This window comes from Procambarus clarkii, chromosome 39, assembly GCF_040958095.1.
Source record: "Procambarus clarkii isolate CNS0578487 chromosome 39, FALCON_Pclarkii_2.0, whole genome shotgun sequence".
Lineage (NCBI taxonomy): Eukaryota > Metazoa > Arthropoda > Malacostraca > Decapoda > Cambaridae > Procambarus > Procambarus clarkii.
Window position 1 is genome coordinate 39,279,232 of NC_091188.1, and position 25,380 is coordinate 39,304,611.

The 25,380-nt window shown below is 46.7% G+C and overlaps 1 protein-coding gene across 1 annotated transcript in view; it reads right to left on the reverse strand.

Annotated features, from left to right (window-relative positions):
• LOC123760269 (girdin) overlaps positions 1-25,380 on the reverse strand; it is a 167,659-nt gene that overhangs the window by 87,388 nt on the left and 54,891 nt on the right. Inside the window, exon 4 of the mRNA XM_069338200.1 lies at positions 6,976-7,057. Within this exon, the coding sequence (XP_069194301.1) occupies positions 6,976-7,057 (82 nt within the window). The remainder of the gene's footprint in view (positions 1-6,975; positions 7,058-25,380) is intronic.

Genomic DNA, 25,380 nt, shown 5'->3' on the forward strand with positions numbered 1-25,380 from the left:
AGTTGTTTATTTTGCATAATTTTATCTAAATCTGTGTGAGAATGTCTGTCTGTCTGTGAAGTTGGAGGTCTCACTCAACTTTCCCACGAAGCATGTATGGTAAGGGAGTGTTATAGATTAGTCTGCAAAAGAGCAGCACACAACAGAGCAGAAAAACAGCAACAGTTGGAACATCTTGCTGGAGCACAGCAGTCAGCAATACACAATAAAAAATCTTGCCTCAGTCAGGCACTAACCAAGAGGCCAGGTCACCTCGGGTCAACAGTGAAGGAGGTCACTATGTTGTCAGCTATGATGCTGCCATGCTAATCCATGAGAATTACTACTACTACATCAAAGGAGGACTTACTGTTTATATACATCAGTAAGGGGCACAAGATAAGTCTTCAGTGTGTATATTGATTGGTTATATTTATGATATCCTAGTGGTGTTACAATGATATTACATCTGGGATATTACAAGTGAGGGTCAGCTGGCATCTAACATCCCCCCAAACCCCATGTAAAAAAAAATTGTGAATTATGAAACATTGGTTATATTGTCCATAGACTTACCTAGCAATTTCAGTCATCACCAGAGAGAAAAAGGGGGGAGCGGGAAAGGGAGAAGGATGATGAGGGGAATGTTTGAAGAGAGGAAAAATGGGTAGAGAGAGGGATAGGGTAAGAGAGATGTGAAGGAAGTGGGAAAGAATCCCAGGTACGGCTAGGCCCTCTAGTATATTTTATTTTAAAACTAAAGTTAGCCGACCTGGTAGACTGGAAGGATGGGTGTAACTTAGTCTGCCCTAGAGCAAACCAAGTGTCTTAGGCTTCACAATCTTTCTTAAGAGTCAAGAGGAAGGGTTTTGAAGGAGACTTAACAAGTTTTCTTTGGATACAGTTCAATCTTGGATGGCATTTACTTTGTTTCAGACATGGGAGGGAAACCACTGCAGTCAGAGGTTCCTAATTTGCATGCAGAAATATCAGAGGCACTCCAATTTCATGTCGTTGACAAGTTGGCAGAAGTTCTTTGGTCTGTAAGACTGCAACGAGAAGCTCTGTCCTCAAGTCGACAAACATTACAACTTCTCAGGGGGTGAGTGTCATAGGGGTAGAAGCTGGAAAGTCTGATAAATAGCAGAAGTTCACCAGTGAGGTTGAAATGACTAGAGAGGAGCTTCCGTGTTTGACATAGATTCAAAGTATGCCACAGCTATAGTCGATGTAGCCGATTGCGTGACCCATATGTATACCTGTACACTATGAAGTCAAGGTTATCACCCCAAACATATTTCCCAAAATAATCCTGGAGCTAAGATCGAAATCTCCAACTTGGGCGCCGGTATCAAAGGAAGTGTCATGTCCACACACTGCACCGTCTTCCCAAGGTGGAACCATAGACAAGACAGGGTAAGTCATAACCTCCGAATGAGCAAGCTGCATCGCTCCTAGAGCCCCATACACTATAGGAATAAAGGGCAGGCATTTTAGTTGGGCCTGTAGGTCTCCAGCAGCATTCCTTGTACCCCTCCAAAAACCAGACAGCAGGAGGGGGCTAATTCAACTTGGTGTCCTGCAGTCGTTCTTGGAGACGTTCATAGCATCGCGAAGAGGACCCTGGACTTAGAAAACAGACAGAGAACATAAGAAAAAGCCAGAGCCCAGGAAAATATACGTATGGCAACATGTAGGAAAGGCTCCTCTGTCTGGAGGATCGATGGGCAGGTGAAGCCCTCTGTCTGGAGGATCGATGGGCAGGTGAAGCCCTCTGTCTGGAGGATCGATGGGCAGGTGAAGCCCTCTGTCTGGAGGATCAATGGGCAGGTGAAGCCCTCTGTCTGGAGGATCAATGGGCAGATGAAGCCCTCTGTCTGGAGGATCGATGGGCAGGTGAAGCCCTCTGTCTGGAGGATCGATGGGCAGGTGAAGCCCTCTGTCTGGAGGATCGATGGGCAGGTGAAGCCCTCTGTCTGGAGGATCAATGGGCAGGTGAAGCCCTCTGTCTGGAGGATCGATGGGCAGGTGAAGCCCTCTGTCTGGAGGATCGATGGGCAGGTGAAGCCCTCTGTCTGGAGGATCGATTGGCAGGTGAAGCCCTCTGTCTGGAGGATCAATGGGCAGGTGAAGCCCTCTGGAGGATCAATGGGCAGGTGAAGCCCTCTGTCTGGAGGATCAATGGGCAGGTGAAGCCCTCTGTCTGGAGGATCAATGGGCAGGTGAAGCCCTCTGTCTGGAGGATCGATGGGCAGGTGAAGCCCTCTGTCTGGAGGATCGATGGGCAGGTGAAGCCCTCTGTCTGGAGGATCGATGGGCAGGTGAAGCCCTCTGTCTGGAGGATCGATGGGCAGGTGAAGCCCTCTGTCTGGAGGATCGATGGGCAGGTGAAGCCCTCTGTCTGGAGGATCGATGGGCAGATGAAGCCCTCTGTCTGGAGGATCGATGGGCAGGTGAAGCCCTCTGTCTGGAGGATCGATGGGCAGGTGAAGCCCTCTGTCTGGAGGATCAATGGACAGGTGAAGCCCTCTGTCTGGAGGATCAATGGGCAGATGAAGCCCTCTGTCTGGAAGATCGATGGACAGATGAAACCCTCTGTCTGGAAGATCGATGGGCAGATGATGCCCTGTCTGGAGGATCGATGGGCAGATGAAGCCCTCTGTCTGGAAGATCGATGGGCAGGTGAAGCCCTCTGTCTGGAGGATCGATGGGCAGGTGAAGCCCTCTGTCTGGAAGATCGATGGGCAGGTGAAGCTCTCTGTCTGGAGGATCGATGGGCAGATGAAGCCCTCTGTCTGGAAGATCGATGGGCAGGTGAAGCCCTCTGTCTGAAAGATCGATGGGCAGGTGAAGCCCTCTGTCTGGAGGATCGATGGACAGATGAAGCCCTCTGTCTGGAGGATCGATGGGCAGATGAAGCCCTGTCTGGAGGATCGATGGGCAGATGAAGCCCTGTCTGGAGGATCGATGGGCAGGTGAAGCCCTCTGTCTGGAGGATCTATGGACAGATGAAGCCCTCTGTCTGGAGGATCGATGGGCAGATGAAGCCCTCTGTCTGGAGGATGTATGGACAGATGAAGCCCTGTCTGGAGGATCGATGGGCAGGTGAAGCCCTCTGTCTGGAGGATCGATGGGCAGATGAAGCCCTCTGTCTAGAGGATCGATGGGCAGATGAAGCCCTCTGTCTATAGGATCGATGGGCAGGTGAAGCCCTCTGTCTGGAGGATCGATGGGCAGATGAAGCCCTCTGTCTGGAGGATCGATGAGCAGGTGAAGCCCTCTGTCTAGAGGATCGATGGGCAGATGAAGCCCTGTCTGGAGGATCGATGGGCAGATGAAGCCCTCTGTCTGGAGTATCTATGGACAGATGAAGCCCTCTGTCTGGAGGATCGATGGGCAGATGAAGCCCTCTGTCTGGAGGATCGATGGGCAGGTGAAGCCCTCTGTCTGGAGGATCGATGGGCAGGTGAAGCCCTCTGTCTGGAGGATCGATGGGCAGGTGAAGCCCTCTGTCTGGAGGATCGATGGGCAGGTGAAGCCCTCTGTCTGGAGGATCGATGGGCAGGTGAAGCCCTCTGTCTGGAGGATCGATGGGCAGGTGAAGCCCTCTGTCTGGAGGATCAATGGGCAGATGAAGCCCTCTGGAAGATCGATGGGCAGATGAAACCCTCTGTCTAGAGGATCGATGGGCAGATGAAGCCCTGTCTGGAGGATCGATGGGCAGCTGAAGCCCTGTCTGGAGGATCGACGGGCAGATGAAGCCCTCTGTCTGGAAGATCGATGGGCAAGTGAAGCTGCCTGCTTCGTATCATATTGGCTGTCCATAAAGGCATCATATACAGGAGCCGCAGAAACGTCCTACCACCATGTCAATATCGAGGTCTCGGAGGCGGGAATCACAAGAAATCGTAAGTTGGACATGATAATGATCCAGGACGGACCGCAATGTCGTCGTCTCTTCAATTTCTAATGTGTGGTTTGATCAACATGAAATCGTACATGTGGTGCTCATTAATCAGTTGTGTTTTAGATTTAGCCTCAGCCACCGTAAGCATGTTTGAAACCTCAGGCCATCCTCGTTCTGGTATTGCGGTGTGTCTATCCCTGCTATACATGATTATTTTAATGTAGTTTTTCTTAATCATTGTGTTTTGAGTTAAAAATCATCCAGTAACCAGATTTGCTGGATTTTATTTTTGCATTTTTACCTAATTCTGGTCAAAAAAAATGTTAGATTTCATAACCACGTAAGTTTAGTATTTGAACTATATCATGCCACAATATATTTTAATCGTGAAAAATGGAATGAATTTATCGTATGCAAAGACGCATAAATCAATAACTTAAGTGATAACCATTTTTAATTGGACCAAAAATGTTGTATTTCTCTAAGAAAATATCACCATCTTCCCTTCAAAGTAAATGAATGACAATGATTTATAACCATCATGTATAATGACTTTTTTCTGGAATACATATTTGGTATGTAACATTTACCCGACTGATATTTATGAAATCTGATATTTATAACTGTCACCTCAGCCGGCTCTCGTGATTTGATACGCGTTAGGCTTTGAAAAAAACTCCATGCATTAAGGCTCGAACCTTCACGTGTTAGGGCTGGAACCTTCACGTGTTAGGGCTGGAACCTTCACATGTTAGGGCTGGAACCTTCACGTGTTAGGGCTGGAACCTTCACGTGTTAGGGCTGGAACCTTCACGTGTTAGGGCTGGAACCTTCACGTGTTAGGGCTGGAACCTTCACGTGTTAGGGCTGGAACCTTCACGTGTTAGGGCTGGAACCTTCACGTGTTAGGGCTGGAACCTTCATATATAAGGGCTGGAACCTCCACAAGGTAAGGCTGGAAACTCCATGCACGTTCTTCGTATCAAAGAGGGCGTGTTCTTCGTCTCAAAGAGGGCGTGTTCTTCGTCTCAAAGAGGGCGTGTTCTTCGTCTCAAAGAGGGCGTGTTCTTCGTCTCAAAGAGGGCGTGTTCTTCGTCTCAAAGAGGGCGTGTTCTTCGTCTCAAAGAGGGCGTGTTCTTCGTCTCTAAAAGACACGTTCTTAGAAATAATCCCCTGATCAGCTAGGCTGTGATACCTACACCGAACCAGATGTACGAACTCTATGCCTAACTTGGCTTGTTAGGCATAAGGCATCCAGTAGGCCGGCAAATCAACTGGTTCTCAAGGAACATACGCAAGAAATGTAAGTATTTGCTTACAAATGTGTATGAATCTAAAAAAAAAAAAAAAATTACTATCTTCCCTATTTAAGTCTGTTTTCACGGTTTCTATACATATAAATTCAGTAAATATTTTTTCTGTATATTTTATATACACAGTAAATATTTTTTGTGTGTACAGATGGGCTGCAGCTAATTTGTTGAAATTCTCCTTTATCATAAGTCAAAGAGCCATTGCTTTTACTTTCTACAACTTAAGCTAATAAATTTCAATCGCTGGATACTCTAAATAAATTAAAATTTGAAGACATTCCTTCCCCGCGTCCCATCCCAAATCCTTATCCTGACTCCTTCCAAGAGGTATATAGTCGTAATGGCTTGGCGCTTTCCCCTGATAGTTGATCCCTCCCTTGAAGACATATTAGTTTGCGTTCACAAAGAACTAGGCCGCACCGCTCCTGTGCCAGGTAAGTCCACTACGGGCTCACCATAGCCCGTGCTACTTGCCCCGCTCCTGTGCCGGGTAAGTCCACTACGGGCTCACCATAGCCCGTGCTACTTGCCCCGCTCCTGTGGCAGGTAAGTCCACTACGGGCTCACCATAGCCCGTGCTACTTGCCCCGCTCCTGTGCCGGGTAAGTCCACTACGGGCTCACCATAGCCCGTGCTACTTGCCCCGCTCCTGTGCCAGGTAAGTCCACTACGGGCTCACCATAGCCCGTGCTACTTGCCCCGCTCCTGTGCCAGGTAAGTCCACTACGGGCTCACCATAGCCCGTGCTACTTGCCCCGCTCCTGTGCCGGGTAAGTCCACTACGGGCTCACCATAGCCCGTGCTACTTGCCCCGCTCCTGTGCCGGGTAAGTCCACTACGGGCTCACCATAGCCCGTGCTACTTGCCCCGCTCCTGTGCCGGGTAAGTCCACTACGGGCTCACCATAGCCCGTGCTACTTGCCCCGCTCCTGTGCCGGGTAAGTCCACTACGGGCTCACCATAGCCCGTGCTACTTGCCCCGCTCCTGTGCCGGTTAAGTCCACTACGGGCTCACCATAGCCCGTGCTACTTGCCCCGCTCCTGTGCCGGGTAAGTCCACTACGGGCTCACCATAGCCCGTGCTACTTGCCCCGCTCCTGTGCCAGGTAAGTCCACTACGGGCTCACCATAGCCCGTGCTACTTGCCCCGCTCCTGTGCCAGGTAAGTCCACTACGGGCTCACCATAGCCCGTGCTACTTGCCCCGCTCCTGTGCCGGGTAAGTCCACTACGGGCTCACCATAGCCCGTGCTACTTGCCCCGCTCCTGTGCCGGTTAAGTCCACTACGGGCTCACCATAGCCCGTGCTACTTGCCCCGCTCCTGTGCCGGGTAAGTCCACTACGGGCTCACCATAGCCCGTGCTACTTGCCCCGCTCCTGTGCCAGGTAAGTCCACTACGGGCTCACCATAGCCCGTGCTACTTGCCCCGCTCCTGTGCCAGGTAAGTCCACTACGGGCTCACCATAGCCCGTGCTACTTGCCCCGCTCCTGTGCCGGGTAAGTCCACTACGGGCTCACCATAGCCCGTGCTACTTGCCCCGCTCCTGTGCCGGTTAAGTCCACTACGGGCTCACCATAGCCCGTGCTACTTGCCCCGCTCCTGTGCCGGGTAAGTCCACTACGGGCTCACCATAGCCCGTGCTACTTGCCCCGCTCCTGTGCCGGGTAAGTCCACTACGGGCTCACCATAGCCCGTGCTACTTGGAACATGTTCCGAGTAGCTGAATCTATAACAACAACAGAACTAGGCTTCGGTGGAAGCCTGCGCAGCCTACCTCTTGTCTCAGCCTCCCCACCACCGTCTTGGTTTGGTCCAGCTCATCCTTGTATTCCGCCAAACTCTCCGCTTTCTCCTCACTGAAAAACAAATATAAACAATTATTATATAATAGCAAAAAGCTACAAAACGTAAAGATGTAAAGAATTAATTTGTTATAACACAGAGAAATCACATTGTCGTGATATGTCACTGAACAAATCTACAGGAGCCGTGATGAAGGCTCGAACCTATGCGCTGGGTGTACCCAAGGCACGCTCTAGATGACTGCACAGCGACATGGTCAAAAGAATTACAACCTGGGGTACAACCGCACCCACTACGATTCCCGAGGCTTCCACTCAGGAATCGAACACCCCGCGCATAGGTTCGAACCCTAATCACGGCTCCTGTGGCTTTGTTCATTACTTATAAAACATCTTAATTGCCACGTTTCCATGAGGCTTAAATCAGGCATGTAAATACTATAATTCTACCAAAATTTCTTATGAGGATACGAGAGCTTTAAAGTTTAATGGCCAGAAGCCTCTTGTATTCTATAATACACAATTTATTACATATTGTTCATAAGTAGCACTAAGAAATGGTCAAGAACCAACATTAACGACAAGCCAACATATATGGTACTAACTCAATTGGGTTACTTAATCAAATTCAATTCAGAATCTCGTAATCCAAATTATTGCCATCGTTGAAAAATGGTTACAGAACATAGCCTTAATTAAAAAAAAAAGTTCAGAGACGCACTTTTGAATCTATGCATGTCAAAATATATACTTCACACGGTAGTTTTGGGGCAAGTACTTTGAAATTTTGAAATCACCCCCCCCCCCCCCGACACACACACACACAAAGAATCAGATCGCAAGCTTTTACTACAGTTTTAGGTGTGTGTACCACAAAATATCAGATTCCCGCTCCAGATCCCAAAAATATAAGCTGTTACCATGGAACTACAAAAGTCCAAATTCGTTACATCTTTTGGATATTAACCGAAAACAAACATTTAAAGTAAAAACTACATGTAAATGTTGTACCCAAATCTACGAGAGAGGTCACAGTGCTCCAACTAAATACAATGCATTGTAATGTAATAAAGGCCGTAACTAATCTATAGGAACCTGCCAGGGGACAGATTCACGAAGCAGTTACGAACGTGTACATCTTTCCTCAATATTTAACGGCTTTGGTTACATTTATTAAACGGTTTACAAGCATGAAAACTTGCCAATCAACTGTTGTTGTTATTATAAACAGCCTCCTGGTGCTTCGGAGCTCATTAACCGTTTAATAATTGTAAACAAAGCCGCCAAAGATTGATTAGAGATTCTTTTGTTCTTTTGAGATAATGTACACAATTTATGCACAATCACTATCATGCAGCATTAGCGTGTAAATCACACCATCTCAAACATTTCAAGAAGCTTGAGAAAAAACAGAGATTTGACACAAGGCGAATCCCTGAAAGAAGCAGAACGATGAACCTAAGTTTAGGTAATTAAATATCAAATTGTTTGAAAAGTCAGAGGGGATATGATCAGAACATTCAAGATACTCAAGTACATCGACAATGAGAACATAGACCGAGGTTCTCATTGAGTAAGATCAAGAAGCAACTTTACCCCTTACACTTAATGCATGTTAGGCTACACAAGCATTCAAAGTTTCAAATACACAAGCGAAACAAACGGTTTTACTGGAAATGTGTGGCTCAATTTATATGCGTTCTTGTACTAATTGGTATCGTCATTGCTGTCTTCAGGGAGACGTGTCGTTCCATCTAGCACTGGTCAAGTTCAAGTATGTTTATTGAGACAAGAAAGAAATACATCTCAAAGGGATAGAGTAGCTTAGGCTATTATATAGGAGAGCCCTACTGGGAGAATAAATAACAATGGCGGATGGTTAAGAATTCAATAAACTCGCACGGGCTACGATACGCTGAAAACACAATTGAATCATGATAGTAGCATAGAAAATATGAAGTTTGTGTTGTTGCAGACATACATCTATGTAAACATTATATAAATATATATATAAACTTGCAGGTTGTCATTACGAAGAGACCGTTATCGGAAAAAAATTTCAAGAACAAATGACAAGTGTGACAGGAATGTTGAAATGTGAAACGTGAGTCCTTGCACTCGACATTATATATATATATATATATATATATATATATATATATATATATATATATATATATATATATATATATATATATATATATATATATATATATATATATATATATAATGGTAATCTTCTCTTGAGATTAAAAACATTTAAACATGTAATACAGAATTATAATAATTATTATTATATAATTACGAGGACATTACAACTCATTTATTATACGAAATGACGCTTTCATCAAAATTTAAAATGTCCTTTCTAGAAAAATAATTAATAGGTGCTAATCAGTATATGTATATCTGTGCAGGTGCCAGTATACATGACCGTGCAGGTGTCAGTATACATGACCGTGCAGGTGCCAGTATACATGACCGTGCAGGTGTCAGTATACATGACCGTGCAGGTGCCGGTATACATGACCGTGCAGGTGTCGGTATACATGACCGTGCAGGTGCCGGTATACATGACCGTGCAGGTGCCGGTATACATGACCGTGCAGGTGCCGGTATACATGACCGTGCAGGTGCCGGTATACATGACCGTGCAGGTGTCGGTATACATGACCGTGCAGGTGCCAGTATACATGACCGTGCAGGTGTCAGTATACATGACCGTGCAGGTGCCAGTATACATGACCGTGCAGGTGTCAGTATACATGACCGTGCAGGTGTCGGTATACATGACCGTGCAGGTGTCGGTATACATGACCGTGCAGGTGCCGGTATACATGACCGTGCAGGTGCCGGTATACATGACCGTGCAGGTGCCGGTATACATGACCGTGCAGGTGCCGGTATACATGACCGTGCAGGTGCCGGTATACATGACCGTGCAGGTGTCAGTATACATGACCGTGCAGGTGCCAGTATACATGACCGTGCAGGTGCCGGTATACATGACCGTGCAGGTGCCGGTATACATGACCGTGCAGGTGCCGGTATACATGACCGTGCAGGTGCCGGTATACATGACCGTGCAGGTGCCAGTATACATGACCGTGCAGGTGCCAGTATACATGACCGTGCAGGTGCCGGTATACATGACCGTGCAGGTGCCGGTATACATGACCGTGCAGGTGCCGGTATACATAACCGTGCAGGTGTCAGTATACATGACCGTACAGGTGTCAGTATACATGACCGTACAGGTGTCAGTATACATGACCGTACAGGTGTCAGTATACATGACCGTGCAGGTGCCAGTATACATGACCGTGCAGGTGCCGGTATACATGACCGTGCAGGTGCCAGTATACATGACCGTGCAGGTGCCAGTATACATGACCGTGCAGGTGCCAGTATACATGACCGTGCAGGTGCCGGTATACATGACCGTGCAGGTGCCGGTATACATGACAGTGCAGGTGCCGGTATACATGACCGTGCAGGTGCCAGTATACATGACCGTGCAGGTGCCAGTATACATGACCGTGCAGGTGCCAGTATACATGACCGTGCAGGTGCCAGTATACATGACCGTCTATTGTCTTGTATATTAGTTGATTGACGATGAGAGGCGGGACCAAAGAGCCGAAGCTCAACCCCCTCGGAAGCACAATTAGGGGAATTCACACACATACACCTAGAGTACGTACACACACACACACACACCAACCCGTCCTCTTAAAAAGAACGTCACTTTTGGCTGGTATGCGCGGCGATATGGCTAAATTTGGACGTAATTTGAAATGAAATCGACTCACAAAAGTGACGTTCTGTTCCGTTTTCTATTTGAGTCGTCCGCCTTACGCGCAGAGGTTATAAGAGGACACTTTAAATTAACGTTTTTCATAACGTTTTGAAACTTTATGAGAATTTCCTGCCCACCTAACCTATCAGAGGACCCTTAACTTACTGTTGTTGAAAAAAGAAATCCCAAATTTATTTTAATTTTTTTTTCATTTTCAAATTACGTCCAAATTAGGCCATACTGGCAAACGGCCAAAAGCGACGTTCTTTTTAAGAGGACAGGTTGCACACACATACACACACACACACACACACACACACACACACACACACACACACACACAAGTGACAAGACTGAGGAAAACAGAAGGGGCATATACAGAAAGCGACAAGGAAATCTGCGAGGTACTGAATGCAAAATTCCATGGAGTGTACACAACCGAGCCTGAGCAGCTCCCATTGTTAGAAGCGATTACCCTAGATGAAAGACTATCAGATATAGAGGTGACAGCAGAGGAGGTAATGAAACAGTTGACAACACTGGATGCAAATAAAGCTGTTGGACCAGACAAAGTATCACCGTGGATACTTAAAGAGGCAGCGCAGGCTCTCAGCGTGCCTCTGGCAATGATCTTTAATGAGTCACTTATGTCGGGAGAATTGCCCAGTTGCTGGAAGGAGGCAAATGTCGTACCGATTTTCAAGAAAGGTGATAGGGAGGAGGCACTTAACTACAGACCCGTATCACTGACAAGCATCCCCTGCAAAATACTTGAAAGAATAATTAGGCTAAGACTTGTTGAGCACCTGGAGAGCATTGGGTTTGTAAACAAGCACCAACATGGGTTCTGGACAGGGAAATCATGCCTAACAAACCTTTTAGAATTCTATGATAAAGTAACAAGGATAAGGCAGGGCAGAGAAGGCTGGGCAGACTGCATATTTCTTGACTGCCAAAAGGCCTTTGATACAGTACCGCACATGAGACTGCTATACAAACTTGAGAGGCAGGCAGGAGTAAGCGGAAAGGCCCTAGTATGGGTGAAGAACTACCTAACAGGAAGGAGCCAGAGGGTAATGGTAAGGGGCGAGAAGTCGGACTGGCGAACAGTAACGAGTGGAGTACCTCAAGGATCGGTGCTGGGACCAATCCTCTTTCTAATTTACGTAAATGATATGTTTACAGGAGTGGAATCATACATGTCAATGTTTGCGGATGACGCAAAATTAATGAGAAGAGTTGTGACAGACGAGGATTGTAGGATCCTCCAAGAGGACTTAAACAGGTTGCAGAGATGGTCAGGGAAATGGCTACTGGAGTTTAACACCAGTAAATGTAAAGTTATGGAAATGGGATCAGGTGACAGGAGACCAAAGGGACAGTACACAATGAAGGGGGAACAGCCTACCTGTAACGATTCGAGAAAGAGACCTGGGAGTGGATGTGACACCTAATCTAACTCCTGAGGCACATATAAGTAGGATAACGACAGCAGCGTACTCTACACTGGCGAAAATTAGAACTTCATTCAGAAACCTAAATGAGGAGGCTTTTAGGGTGCTTTACACTGCCTACGTGAGACCCGTCTTAGAGTATGCCGCGCCATCATGGAGCCCCCACCTGAAGAAACACAAAGAAACTGGAGAAGGTTCAGAGGTTTGCGACGAGGCTTGTCCCAGAGTTACGAGGGATGGGATATGAAGAGCGTCTGAAGGAACTGAACCTTACGACACTAGAGAAAAGGGAGAGAGGAGATATGATAGGGACATATAAAATACTCAGGGGAATTGACAAAGTGGAAATAGATGAAATGTTCACACGTAATAACAGAACGAGGGGACATGGGTGGAAACTGGAAACTCAGATGAGTCACAGAGATGTTAGGAAGTTTTCTTTTAGCGTGAGAGTAGTGGAAAAATGGAATGCACTTGGGGAACAGGTTGTGGAAGCAAATACTATTCATACTTTTAAAACTAGGTATGATAGGGAAATGGGACAGGCGTCATTGCTGTAAACAACCGATAGCTGGAAAGGCGGGATCCAAGAGTCAATACTCGATCCTGCAAGCACAAATAGGTGAGTACACAAACGCAGTGTTACCACAGGACTATTATGTTATGAGGAAAGAGAGGGAAGGAAGAGGTGGTGGTGGTGTAGCCTTGCTGGTAAGAAAAGGCTGGGATTTTGACGAGATGGTTATTCAGGGCTGTGAAGGTTTCAGTGACTACATAATAGGAACAATAACAACTGGAGGGCAAAAAATTATAGTCGTAGTCATATATAATCCGCCACCAAATGACAGAAGACCCAGACAGGAATATGATAGAAACAACATGGCCACCATTTACATAATAGAGAGAGCAGCTTCTGTTGCTAGCAGGAATGGATCTGGACTACTAATTATGGGAGACTTCAACCATGGGAAGATAGATTGGGAGAACAGAGACCCGCATGGAGGACCAGAAACATGGAGAGCTAAGCTGCTGGACGTGGCAACAAGAAACTTTCTAAGCCAGTACATCAAGGAACCAACAAGAATGAGAAGATGAACCAGCAATGCTTGATCTGATATTTACCCTAAATGAGTGGGATATAAGGGAAGTTAAGATGGAAGCGCCCTTGGGAATGAGTGATCACAGTGTATTGAACTTTGAGTACCTGGTAGAGCTAGGAATTATCTCCCCCAAAAAAGAACTAGGAATCAAAAGGCTGGCATACCGAAAGGGGAATTATGAACAGATGAGAAGTTTCCTAAGTGAAATACCTTGGGACACAGACCTCAGAGATAAGTCTGTACAGGGTATGATGGACTATGTTACCCAAAAGTGTCAGGAGGCAGTAAACAGGTTCATCCCGGCCCAAAGGGAAAAATCCGAGAAGCAACAGAAGAATCCATGGTATAATAGGGCATGTATGGAAGCAAAGGTACTGAACAAAAGGGCGTGGAGGAACTTCCGGAATAACAGAACACCAGAAAGCAGAGAGAGATACCAGAGAACCAGGAATGAGTACGTCAGGGTGAGAAGAGAAGCAGAGAAAAGTTTTGAAAATGATATAGCAAACAAAGCCAAGACCGAACCAAAGCTACTCCACAGTCACATCAGAAGGAAAACAACAGTGAAAGAACAGGTATTGAAACTTAGAACAGGCGAGGACAGGTATACAGAGAATGACAAAGAGGTGTGTGAAGAACTCGACAAGAGGTTCCAGGAGGTCTTCACAATAGAACAAGGTGAGGTCACTGTGCTAGGAGAAAGGGAGGTAAACCAGGCGGCCTTGGAGGAGTTCGAAATTACGAGAGAGGAGGTCAAGAGACACCTGCTGGATCTGGATGTTAGAAAGGCTGTTGGTCCAGATGGGATCTCACCATGGGTACTGAATGAGTGTGCAGAGGCACTTTGCTTGCCACTCTCCACAGTGTATAGTAAGTCACTGGAGACGGGAGACCTACCAGAAATATGGAAGACGGCAAATGTGGTCCCAATATACAAAAAGGGCGACAGGCAATAGGCACTGAACTACAGGCCAGTGTCCTTGACTTGTATACCATGCAAGGTGAGGTTATCTTGAGATGATTTCGGGGGGTTTTAGTGTCCCCGCGGCCCGGTCCTCAACCAGGCCTCCACCCCCAGGAAGCAGCCCTGGGGGTGGAGGCGTAGCTCTCATCCTGTAACTATACTGAGGTAATTACACACACACACAGATACTGAGGTTAGAGGCATTAAATATGCCAAAACTAGAAGACAGAAGAAAAAGAGGTGATATGATCACTACATACAAAATAGTAACAGGAATTGATAAAATCGATAGGGAAGATTTCCTGAGACCTGGAACTTTAAGAACAAGAGGTCATAGATATAAACTAGCTAAACACAGATGCCGAAGAAATATAAGAAAATTCACTTTCGCAAACAGAGTGGTAGACGGTTGGAACAAGTTAGGTGAGAAGGTGGTGGAGGCCAAGACCGTCAGTAGTTTCAAAGTGTTATATGACAAAGAGTGCTGGGAAGACGGGACACCACGAGCGTTGCTCTCATCCTGTAACTACACTTAGGTAATTACACACACACACACACACACACACACACACACACACATGGAGGCGAGGATACGTGGAGAGCCAAACTATTGGAGGTGGTGACAAGCAACTTTTTAACGCAGCATGTCGGAGAACCCACAAGGATGAGAGGCAATGACGAACCAGCGAGACTCGACCTAGTCTTCACTCTGAACGACTCCGACATAAGAGAAATCGGTTTTGAGGACCCAGTAGGAATGAGCGACCACAGTGTACTGGTGTTTGAGTACTTGATTGAAGAAGGGTTATTGAACTCGAGGAGGGATACCGAAACCAAAAGGTTAGCATACCGAAAGGGAAACTATGAGGGGATAAGAAAATTCCTAACAGATATAGCATGGGAAACAGAGCTCAGGGGAAAGACGGCCCAAGATATGATGGATTACATCACGCAGAAGTGCAAGGACGCAGCAAACAAGTTTGTCCCAGTCCAAAAGGAAAACAGAGAAATGAAGATGAGAAACCCATGGTTTAATCAAAGATGTAGGCTAGCTAAGCAGCAAAGTAAAAGGGCATGGAGAAACTATAGGAATAACAGAACACTGGAGAGCAGAGAAAGATACCAGAATGCCAGGAATGAATATGTCAGGATGAGAAGAGAGGCAGAAAGACAATACGAAAATGACATCGCAAGCAAGGCAAAGACTCAGCCTAAATTGTTGCATAGCCACATTAGGAGAAAAACAACAGTAAAGGAACAGGTTATGAGATTAAGGATAGGGGCGGAAGGATTCACTACAAATGACAAGGAAGTGTGTGAGGAATTGAATAAGAAATTCCAGGAGGTCTTCACCTTGGAACAAGGAGAAATTCCAGAGGTAAGTGAGGGAATAGCTAACCAGGAACCACTGGAAGAGTTTGAGATTACCAGTGGGGAAGTAAGGAAGTGTTTACTAGAGTTGGACGTGACGAAGGCTATAGGCCCAGATGGAATCTCCCCTTGGGTTCTAAAGGAAGGAGCAAGAGAACTGAGCCTACCACTCTCCATAGTGTATAACAAATCACTGGCAACAGGGGAACTGCCAGATATTTGGAAAGCAGCTAACGTAGTCCCGATATACAAGAAAGGGGATAGACAGGAGGCACTGAACTACAGGCCAGTGTCCCTAACCTGCATACCATGCAAGCTGATGGAGAAGATTGTGCGAAAAAAACTAGTGGAGCATCTGGAGCGAAGGAACTTTGTAACACAGCATCAACATGGGTTCAGGGATGGCAGGTCCTGCCTCACAGGGTTACTTGAATTCTACGACCAGGCAACAAAAATAAGGCAAGAAAGAGAAGGGTGGGCAGACTGCATATTTTTGGATTGTCAGAAAGCCTTTGATACAGTGCCACACAAGAGGCTAGTGCGAAAGTTGGAGATGCAGGCTGGAGTGAGAGGGAAGGTACTCCAGTGGATAGAGGAATACCTAAGCAACAGGAGACAACGAGTCTGTGTGAGGGGTGAGGTCTCAGATTGGCGAGACGTCACAAGTGGAGTCCCGCAGGGGTCAGTCCTTGGACCTATACTGTTTCTGGTATATGTAAATGATCTCCCAGAGGGTATAGATTCGTTCCTCTCAATGTTTGCCGACGATGCAAAAATTATGAGGAGGATTGAAACAGAGGATGATAGTAGGAGGCTACAAGATGACCTGGATAGACTGAGTGAATGGTCCAACAAATGGCTGTTGAAGTTCAACCCTAGTAAATGCAAAGTAATGAAACTAGGCAGTGGAAACAGGAGGCCAGGCACAGGATACAGAATAGGAGATGAAGTACTTAATGAAACAGACAGAGAGAAAGATCTAGGAGTTGATATCACACCAAACCTGTCTCCTGAAGCCCACATAAAGAGAATAACGTCTGCGGCATATGCGAGGCTGGCTAACATCAGAACGGCGTTCAGGAACCTGTGTAAGGAATCATTCAGAATCTTGTACACCACATATGTAAGACCAATCCTGGAGTATGCGGCCCCAGCATGGAGCCCGTACCTTGTCAAGCACAAGACGAAGCTGGAAAAAGTCCAAAGGTATGCTACTAGACTAGTACCAGAACTAAGAGGCATGAGTTATGAGGAAAGGCTGCGGGAAATGCACCTCACGACACTGGAAGACAGAAGAGTAAGGGGGGACATGATCACAACCTACAAAATCCTCTGGGGAATCGACCGGGTAAACAAGGATGAACTTTTCAACACTGGTGGGACGCGAACAAGGGGACACAGGTGGAAGCTGAGTACCCAAATGAGCCACAGAGACGTTAGAAAGAACTTTTTCAGTGTCAGAGTAGTTAGCAAATGGAATGCATTAGGAAGTGATGTGGTGGAGGCTGACTCCATACACAGTTTCAAATGTAGATATGATAGAGCCCAATAGGCTCAGGAATCTGTACACCAGTTGATTGACGGTTGAGAGGCGGGACCAAAGAGCCAGAGCTCAACCCCCGCAAGCACAATTAGGTGAGTACAATTAGGTGAGTACACACACACACACACACACACACACACACACACACACACACACACACACACACACACACACACACACACCTTGCTCACCGACTGAAAATTCCTGTAATTCACCTAGTTTCCTTACATTTATTGAAGACATCAACTCTGGGATTTAAGAGGTCCGGCTTGAAGACATACAACACTCTATTATCACATGTTCTATTATTTCCATTACTTACTATCTTTAATAAACAATGGTAATGTCTTCTCACAGACATAACAACAGGATAAAAACCCACACACTTGTGCAATTTTATGTAAAGAATTTACACCAAGTCTTTCGCACTCTCATGAGTTCTTTGTCAAGGTCTGAGTATTTATTTATATATATACATATATATATATATATATATAAGGTACACTGGGTTTATGAGAATACATAACAGTGACGTTTATACATTCTTGTAAAGCCCACTAACACGCATAGCATTTCGGGCAGGTCCTTAACCTAACAGATACTTTTAAGTAGGTAATTTCTAGCAAAACTGAAAAATCTTAACAGGTTCATTGTAAGAAAATTTGAAGATTAGTTAATACATTATAGTAAAATTTGAGGCTTATCAACAGGTACATTGTAGCATGTGATAAGGACAAGACTTACATCTCAACGTCTAATCGTGCACCATTTAATTTAATTAACGCCAACGTCTAAGACTTGGTGTAAATTCTTTACATTAATTTTATCCAATATATTTAATGTTCCTTTATTTGTAGCTTACTGTATGCAGGCGATGAGTCACAATAACGTGGCTGAAGTATGTTGACCAGACCACACACTAGAAGGTGAAGGGACGACGACGTTTCGGTCCGTCCTGGACCATTCTCAAGTCGATAGAGAATGGTCCAGGACGGACCGAAACGTCGTCGTCCCTTCAACTTCTAGTGTGTGGTCTGGTCATCAATGTAGCTTACTGACTTAGGGCCACAAGGCAGCCTAGCCTCTGAATTTGAGTGTCATTTTCCCAGTTTCTGTGTAATGATCCATACAAATTTATATTGTGAAAATTCTCTTATAATGCATATATTCACACAAGTCATACTAACGTGATTGTTCTCATTAATACATAGATTATAAACAATTACATTCTTAACTAATATTCCAAACCAATTTATCAACAGGAAGGGATAAGGGATGTAAATTTGGATCGACACAAATAGCTTCCTGGACCCAAAACAACATTGATTTCGGGCAATGAAACCTGAGAGACAAAAGCCTGGTTTAAATTAACCGTTGAGCACTTTCCCCGTGGACCTTCACGTGAGCCCCACCACAACCCTTGGAGCAGGCAGGTCAAGAAGGGACCCCGCCATTCCCGCCATTTCGCGGGCAGGAAGTGACGTCACTTCCACACCCCCTTGGGGCTATGACCCACCCACCTCCCCCACAAACAAAAAAAGGGTTCGCCCTTGTCTCTAGCACAAAGACATCCGCACAACTAAATTATGCGAAATTCTGAGAGAATAAAATGCAAGAGGCGAGGCAAAATCAAATTGTGGGAAATGTTCCCGCCCAATATCCTTCTTCCCCCACCACCTTCCCCGCCCTCCCTGCCAATGGCGGCCGTTCCTCTTCCCGCCAAATGCGGCCATTACCCGCCAGATTCTCCCATTATCTAGCCAGATGCAGCCACTGTCCTGTTTTGCCGGGGAGGATGTGTGTTCTTACATGTGTTTATGGGTATTGAACTCCAGCTCTTGGCCCCCGCCTCGCGTTTTGGTTTATCACATGGTTTCCAATAGTCGGGGGCAGGAAGAATGGTCCGAACATCAAGGCCTTGATGTGTAATTGTTTAGGCCTGTTTAATTGTTGATGTGTAATTGTTTAGGCCTGTTTAATTGTTGATGTGTAATTGTTTAGGCCTGTTTAATTGTTGATGTGTAATTGTTTAGGCCTGTTTAATTGTTGATGTGTAATTGTTTAGGCCTGTTTAATTGTTGATGTGTAATTGTTTAGGCTTGTTTAATTGTTGATGTGTAATTGTTTAGGCCTGTTTAATTGTTGATGTGTAATTGTTTAGGCCTGTTTAATTGTTGATGTGTAATTGTTTAGGCCTGTTTAATTGTTGATGTGTAATTGTTTAGGCCTGTTTAATTGTTGATGTGTAATTGTTTAGGCCTGTTTAATTGTTGATGTGTAATTGTTTAGGCCTGTTTAATTGTTGATGTGTAATTGTTTAGGCCTGTTTAATTGTTGATGCGTAATTGTTTAGGCCTGTTTAATTGTTGATGTGTAATTGTTTAGGCCTGTTTAATTGTTGATGTGTAATTACTGACCTTCCCCAGGGTGCAACACACAGCAGTTGCCGAACTTCTGGGTACCTATTTATTGCTAGGTGAACAGAGCCATTAGGTGAAAGGAAGCGTTAGCCAGTCTACTCTCCTGCCGCGGAAATCGAAACCAGGATGTTTTAGTTGTTTTCACCTAGTTGTGCTTGCGGGGGTTGAGCTCTGGCTCTTTGGGCCCGCCTCTCAACTGTCAATCAACTGTTCTTTGTTTTTGTTTTCCATACACCCCCCCCTCAGGAAACATCCCGTAGCAGCTGTCAAACTCCCAGGTACCTAGTTACTGCTAGGTGAACAGGAGCATCAGGATGAAAGAAACTGCCCATTTGTCTCCGTCTTCGCCGGGGATCGATCCCCGAACCCTAGGACTACGAATCCCGAGTGCTGTCCACTCAGCCGTCGGGCCCCAAGTCAAGATATGACTTACAATTGTGGAACAGGAAGCGTTTTGGGCAGTTTAAAAGCTACTAGCGGAGGTAGCCTCTATTACCTCCTCCTCGTAACTTGTTCCACTTATCACCTCTACCTTGAGGCGGTTCCGAGGATCAATGCCCCCGCAGCCCGGTCTCTGACCACACCCTCTGGTTGGTGACCTGGGGCCAGATTCACGAAGCAGTTACGCAAGCACTTACGAACCTGTACAACTTTTCTCAATCTTTGGCGGCTTTGTTTACAATTATTAGACAGTTAATGAGCTCCGAAGCACCAGGAGGCTGTTTATAACAATAACAACAGTTGATTGGCAAGTTTTCATGCTTGTAAACTGTTTAATAAATGTAACCAAAGCCGTCAAAGGTTGAGGAAAGATGTACAGGTTCGTTAGTACTTGCGTAACTGCTTCGTGAATCTGGCCCCAGGTTCGTAAGTGCTTGCGTAACTGCTTCGTGAATCTGGCCCCAGGTTCGTAAGTGCTTGCGTAACTGCTTCGTGAATCTGGCCCCAGGTTCGTAAGTGCTTGCGTAACTGCTTCGTGAATCTGGCCCCAGGTTCGTAAGTGCTTGCGTAACTGCTTCGTGAATCTGGCCCCAGGTTCCTAAGTGCTTGCGTAACTGCTTCGTGAATCTGGCCCCAGGTTCCTAAGTGCTTGCGTAACTGCTTCGTGAATCTGGCCCCAGGTTCCTAAGTGCTTGCGTAACTGCTTCGTGAATCTGGCCCCAGGTTCCTAAGTGCTTGCGTAACTGCTTCGTGAATCTGGCCCCAGGTTCCTAAGTGCTTGCGTAACTGCTTCGTGAATCTGGCCCCAGGTCAACCCAAATATTAAGACGCCACTCCTCCTGTGCTCTGGTATCATCTATATCACCCTTTAACTTTTTGTCTACTTTTTTCAAGTCCCTTCTCTTACTTCCCAAGTCCCTTCTCTTACTTCCCAAGTCCCTTCTCTTACTTCCCAAGTCCCTTCTCTTACTTCCCAAGTCCCTTCTCTTACTCCCAAGTCCCTTCTCTTACTTCCCAAGTCCCTTCTCTTACTTCCCAAGTCCCTTCTCTTACTTCCCAAGTCCCTTCTCTTACTTCCCAAGTCCCTTCTCTTACTTCCCAAGTCCCTTCTCTTACTTCCCAAGTCTCGTTTTCCTTCAATAATTCCTTAGTCTGAACCTCCTGTGTGGTCTGAGATCTTGTTATGGGAGTAGACGCTTTTGTTATCATTATTTCTGCTTCACGTTCTTTCATCTCTAACCATTGTATTTGTGCTGCGTTTTGAGCCATGTTTCCCCCTTTTTTATCTATTTTTATTTGTTCTCAACACATTATATTCTTTATACTCATTTAGTATTAAGTTTTAGTCATTAATGTTTTTCCTGCCCGAAACGCTTTGCGTAATAGTGGCTTTAGGCATTGTATGTACTAGCTCTATCTATTAATCCATCAAATTATGTAAAATTTCTTGAATGTATGTACCTTCCTTGAGGTTATCTTGAGATGATTTCGGGGCTTTAGTGTCCCCGCGGCCCGGTCCTCGACCAGGCCTCCACCCCCAGGAAGCAGCCCGTGACAGCTGACTAACACCCAGGTACCTATTTTACTGCTAGGTAACAGGGGCATAGGGTGAAAGAAACTCTGCCCAATGTTTCTCGCCGGCGCCTGGGATCGAACCCAGGACCACAGGATCACAAGTCCAGCGTGCTGTCCGCTCGGCCGACCGGCTCCCTGGAGATGAGGGGCGTAACTAACCAACCTCTCGCCGTGTTCAAAAGAAAACTTGATAGTTCAACCTGTCATCTTACAAACTACGTCTGAATTTGGCCGTTTGTGCGTACGACCGAACATGGACGTAATTTGAAAATAAAAAAAATTGAAATTAAATTTTGTATTTTTCTCCCAAAAACAGCAAGTTATGGGTCCTCTGGTAGGTTAGGAGGGCAGGAAATTCTCCTAAGGTTTCAAAACGTCATGAAAACTGTCATCTGAAAGTTTACCCTCTCCTAACCTAACAGCCTAAGCCAGAGGACCCAAAACAGAAAACGGGACAGTACATCACGTTCGTCAGCCGATTTCATTTTGAATTACGTCGATTTTTTAGCCGCATACGTGCGAAAAGCGACGTAATTTGTGTTGGGCGACCTCGGACATGTACCCGCAGGTGGGTTCAGCCACTGTTACACAGGTAATCGCCTCAGGTAACAATTACAATATAAATTCACAAAGAATTCTAATGTTAAAAAGCTGGGTTTTTTTTGTTCGTTTCATAATGCCAATCCGCTATATACATTAGGCAATCATATATATCTGAATGTGAACGAATGGGAATATAGGCAGAAAGAATGAGAATATTGGCAGAAAGAATGGGAATATTGGCAGAAAGAATGGGAATATTGGCAGAAAGAATGGGAATATAGGCAGAAAGAATGGGAATATTGGCAGAAAGAATGGGAATATTGGCAGAAAGAATGGGAATATTGGCAGAAAGAATGGGAATATTGGCAGAAAGAATGGGAATATTGGCAGAAAGAATGGGAATATTGGCAGAAAGAATGGGAATATTGGCAGAAAGAATGGGAATATTGGCAGAAAGAATGGGAATATTGGCAGAAAGAATGGGAATATTGGCAGAAAGAATGGGAATATTGGCAGAAAGAATGGGAATATTGGCAGAAAGAATGGGAATATAGGCAGAAAGAATGGGAATATAGGCAGAAAGAATGGGAATATAGGCAGAAAGAATGGGAACATTGGCAGAAAGAATGGGAATATAGGCAGAAAGAATGGGAATATAGGCAGAAAGAATGGGAATATAGGCAGAAAGAATGGGAATATAGGCAGAAAGAATGGGAATATTGGCAGAAAGAATGGAGAGGGGAATAGCAGACTGAGGAGAGGCTAGGGGATAGGCTGACGGAGGTGGGGGTTAGGGAATAGGCAGGGGGAAAAGGAGGATAGACAAGGGGGAAAAGGGGGAATAGGCAGGGAAAAAGAGAGATAAGCAAAGATGCCAGAGGACAAGCAGAAGGGCCAGGAATCAACAGACGGAAAGCGAGGATAAATAATCACACAAAGAATAGGTAAAAAGAAATAAACGACACACATACTACTACAACAATATGGCCGCCACGCCGAACAACCTCCAGCCATCAACACACACACAGTGAAACCCCCCAACAACCCTGAGAGTTTGGCGCCAAGGGGCAGACACGTTGACGGCCGGAGAGTGAAATGTTTACATCCAAGTTCCCAGAGACCGCAATCCCTCCAGGTGGACATTACGAGTCCAGATCTGGAGCAGAAGTTGCCTGACCGCCAGCCAGGCTAAGCTGGCAGGGTCATTGTCATAGCAACCCGCCACTGCCATCACTTTCTCCGTCAGTGCTGTCGTAACGTTTGGGCACGCTGGGCAGGGGCCCTGCGGTTCTAGGGGAAAGGGTTCAATTACTTTTTTAAATGATATAATATATTTTGTGTGTAATGTGTGGATTATCTTCTGTATTTTAGTGGACGGGCGGGGCCCATCATCTGGGTAAGGGGCTACAGTGCCCATCATCTGGGTAAGGGGCTACAGTGCCCATCATCTGGGTAAGGGGCTACAGTGCCCATCATCTGGGTAAGGGGCTACAGTGCCCATCATCTGGGTAAGGGGCTACAGTGCCCATCATCTGGGTAAGGGGCTACAGTGCCCATCATCTGGGTAAGGGGCTACAGTGCCCATCATCTGGGTAAGGGGCTACAGTGCCCATCATCTGGGTAAGGGGCTACAGTGCCCATCATCTGGGTAAGGGGCTCCAGTGCCCATCATCTGGGTAAGGGGCTCCAGTGCCCATCATCTGGGTAAGGGGCTACAGTGCCCATCATCTGGGTAGGCGGCTACAGTGCCCATCATCTGGGTAGGCGGCTACAGTGCCCATCATCTGGGTAAGGGGCTACAGTGCCCATCATCTGGGTAAGGGGCTACAGTGCCCATCATCTGGGTAAGGGGCTACAGTGCCCATCATCTGGGTAAGGGGCTACAGTGCCCATCATCTGGGTAAGGGGCTACAGTGCCCATCATCTGGGTAAGGGGCTACAGTGCCCATCATCTGGGTAAGGGGCTACAGTGCCCATCATCTGGGTAAGGGGCTACAGTGCCCATCATCTGGGTAAGGGGCTACAGTGCCCATCATCTGGGTAAGGGGCTCCAGTGCCCATCATCTGGGTAAGGGGCTACAGTGCCCATCATCTGGGTAGGCGGCTACAGTGCCCATCATCTGGGTAGGCGGCTACAGTGCCCATCATCTGGGTAAGGGGCTACAGTGCCCATCATCTGGGTAAGGGGCTACAGTGCCCATCATCTGGGTAAGGGGCTACAGTGCCCATCATCTGGGTAAGGGGCTACAGTGCCCATCATCTGGGTAAGGGGCTACAGTGCCCATCATCTGGGTAAGGGGCTACAGTGCCCATCATCTGGGTAAGGGGCTACAGTGCCCATCATCTGGGTAAGGGGCTACAGTGCCCATCATCTGGGTAAGGGGCTCCAGTGCCCATCATCTGGGTAAGGGGCTACAGTGCCCATCATCTGGGTAGGCGGCTACAGTGCCCATCATCTGGGTAGGCGGCTACAGTGCCCATCATCTGGGTAGGCGGCTACAGTGCCCATCATCTGGGTAAGGGGCTACAGTGCCCATCATCTGGGTAAGGGGCTACAGTGCCAATCATCTGGGTCGGCGGCTCCAGTGCCCATCATCTGCGTAAGGGGCTACAGTGCCCATCATCTGGGTAAGGGGCTACAGTGCCCATCATCTGGGTACGCGGCTACAGTGCCCATCATCTGCGTAAGGGGGCTACAGTGCCCATCATCTGGGTAAGGGGCTACAGTGCCCATCATCTGGGTAAGGGGCTACAGTGCCCATCATCTGGGTACGCGGCTACAGTGCCCATCATCTGCGTAAGGGGACTACAGTGCCCATCATCTGGGTAAGGGGCTACAGTGCCCATCATCTGGGTAGGCGGCTACAGTGCCCATCATCTGGGTAAGGGGCTACAGTGCCCATCATCTGGGTAGGCGGCTACAGTGCCCATCATCTGGGTAGGCGGCTACAGTGCCCATCATCTGGGTAGGCGGCTACAGTGCCCATCATCTGGGTAGGCGGCTACAGTGCCCATCATCTGGGTAAGGGGCTACAGTGCCCATCATCTGGGTAAGGGGCTACAGTGCCCATCATCTGGGTAAGGGGCTACAGTGCCCATCATCTGGGTAAGGGGCTACAGTGCCCATCATCTGGGTAAGGGGCTACAGTGCCCATCATCTGGGTAAG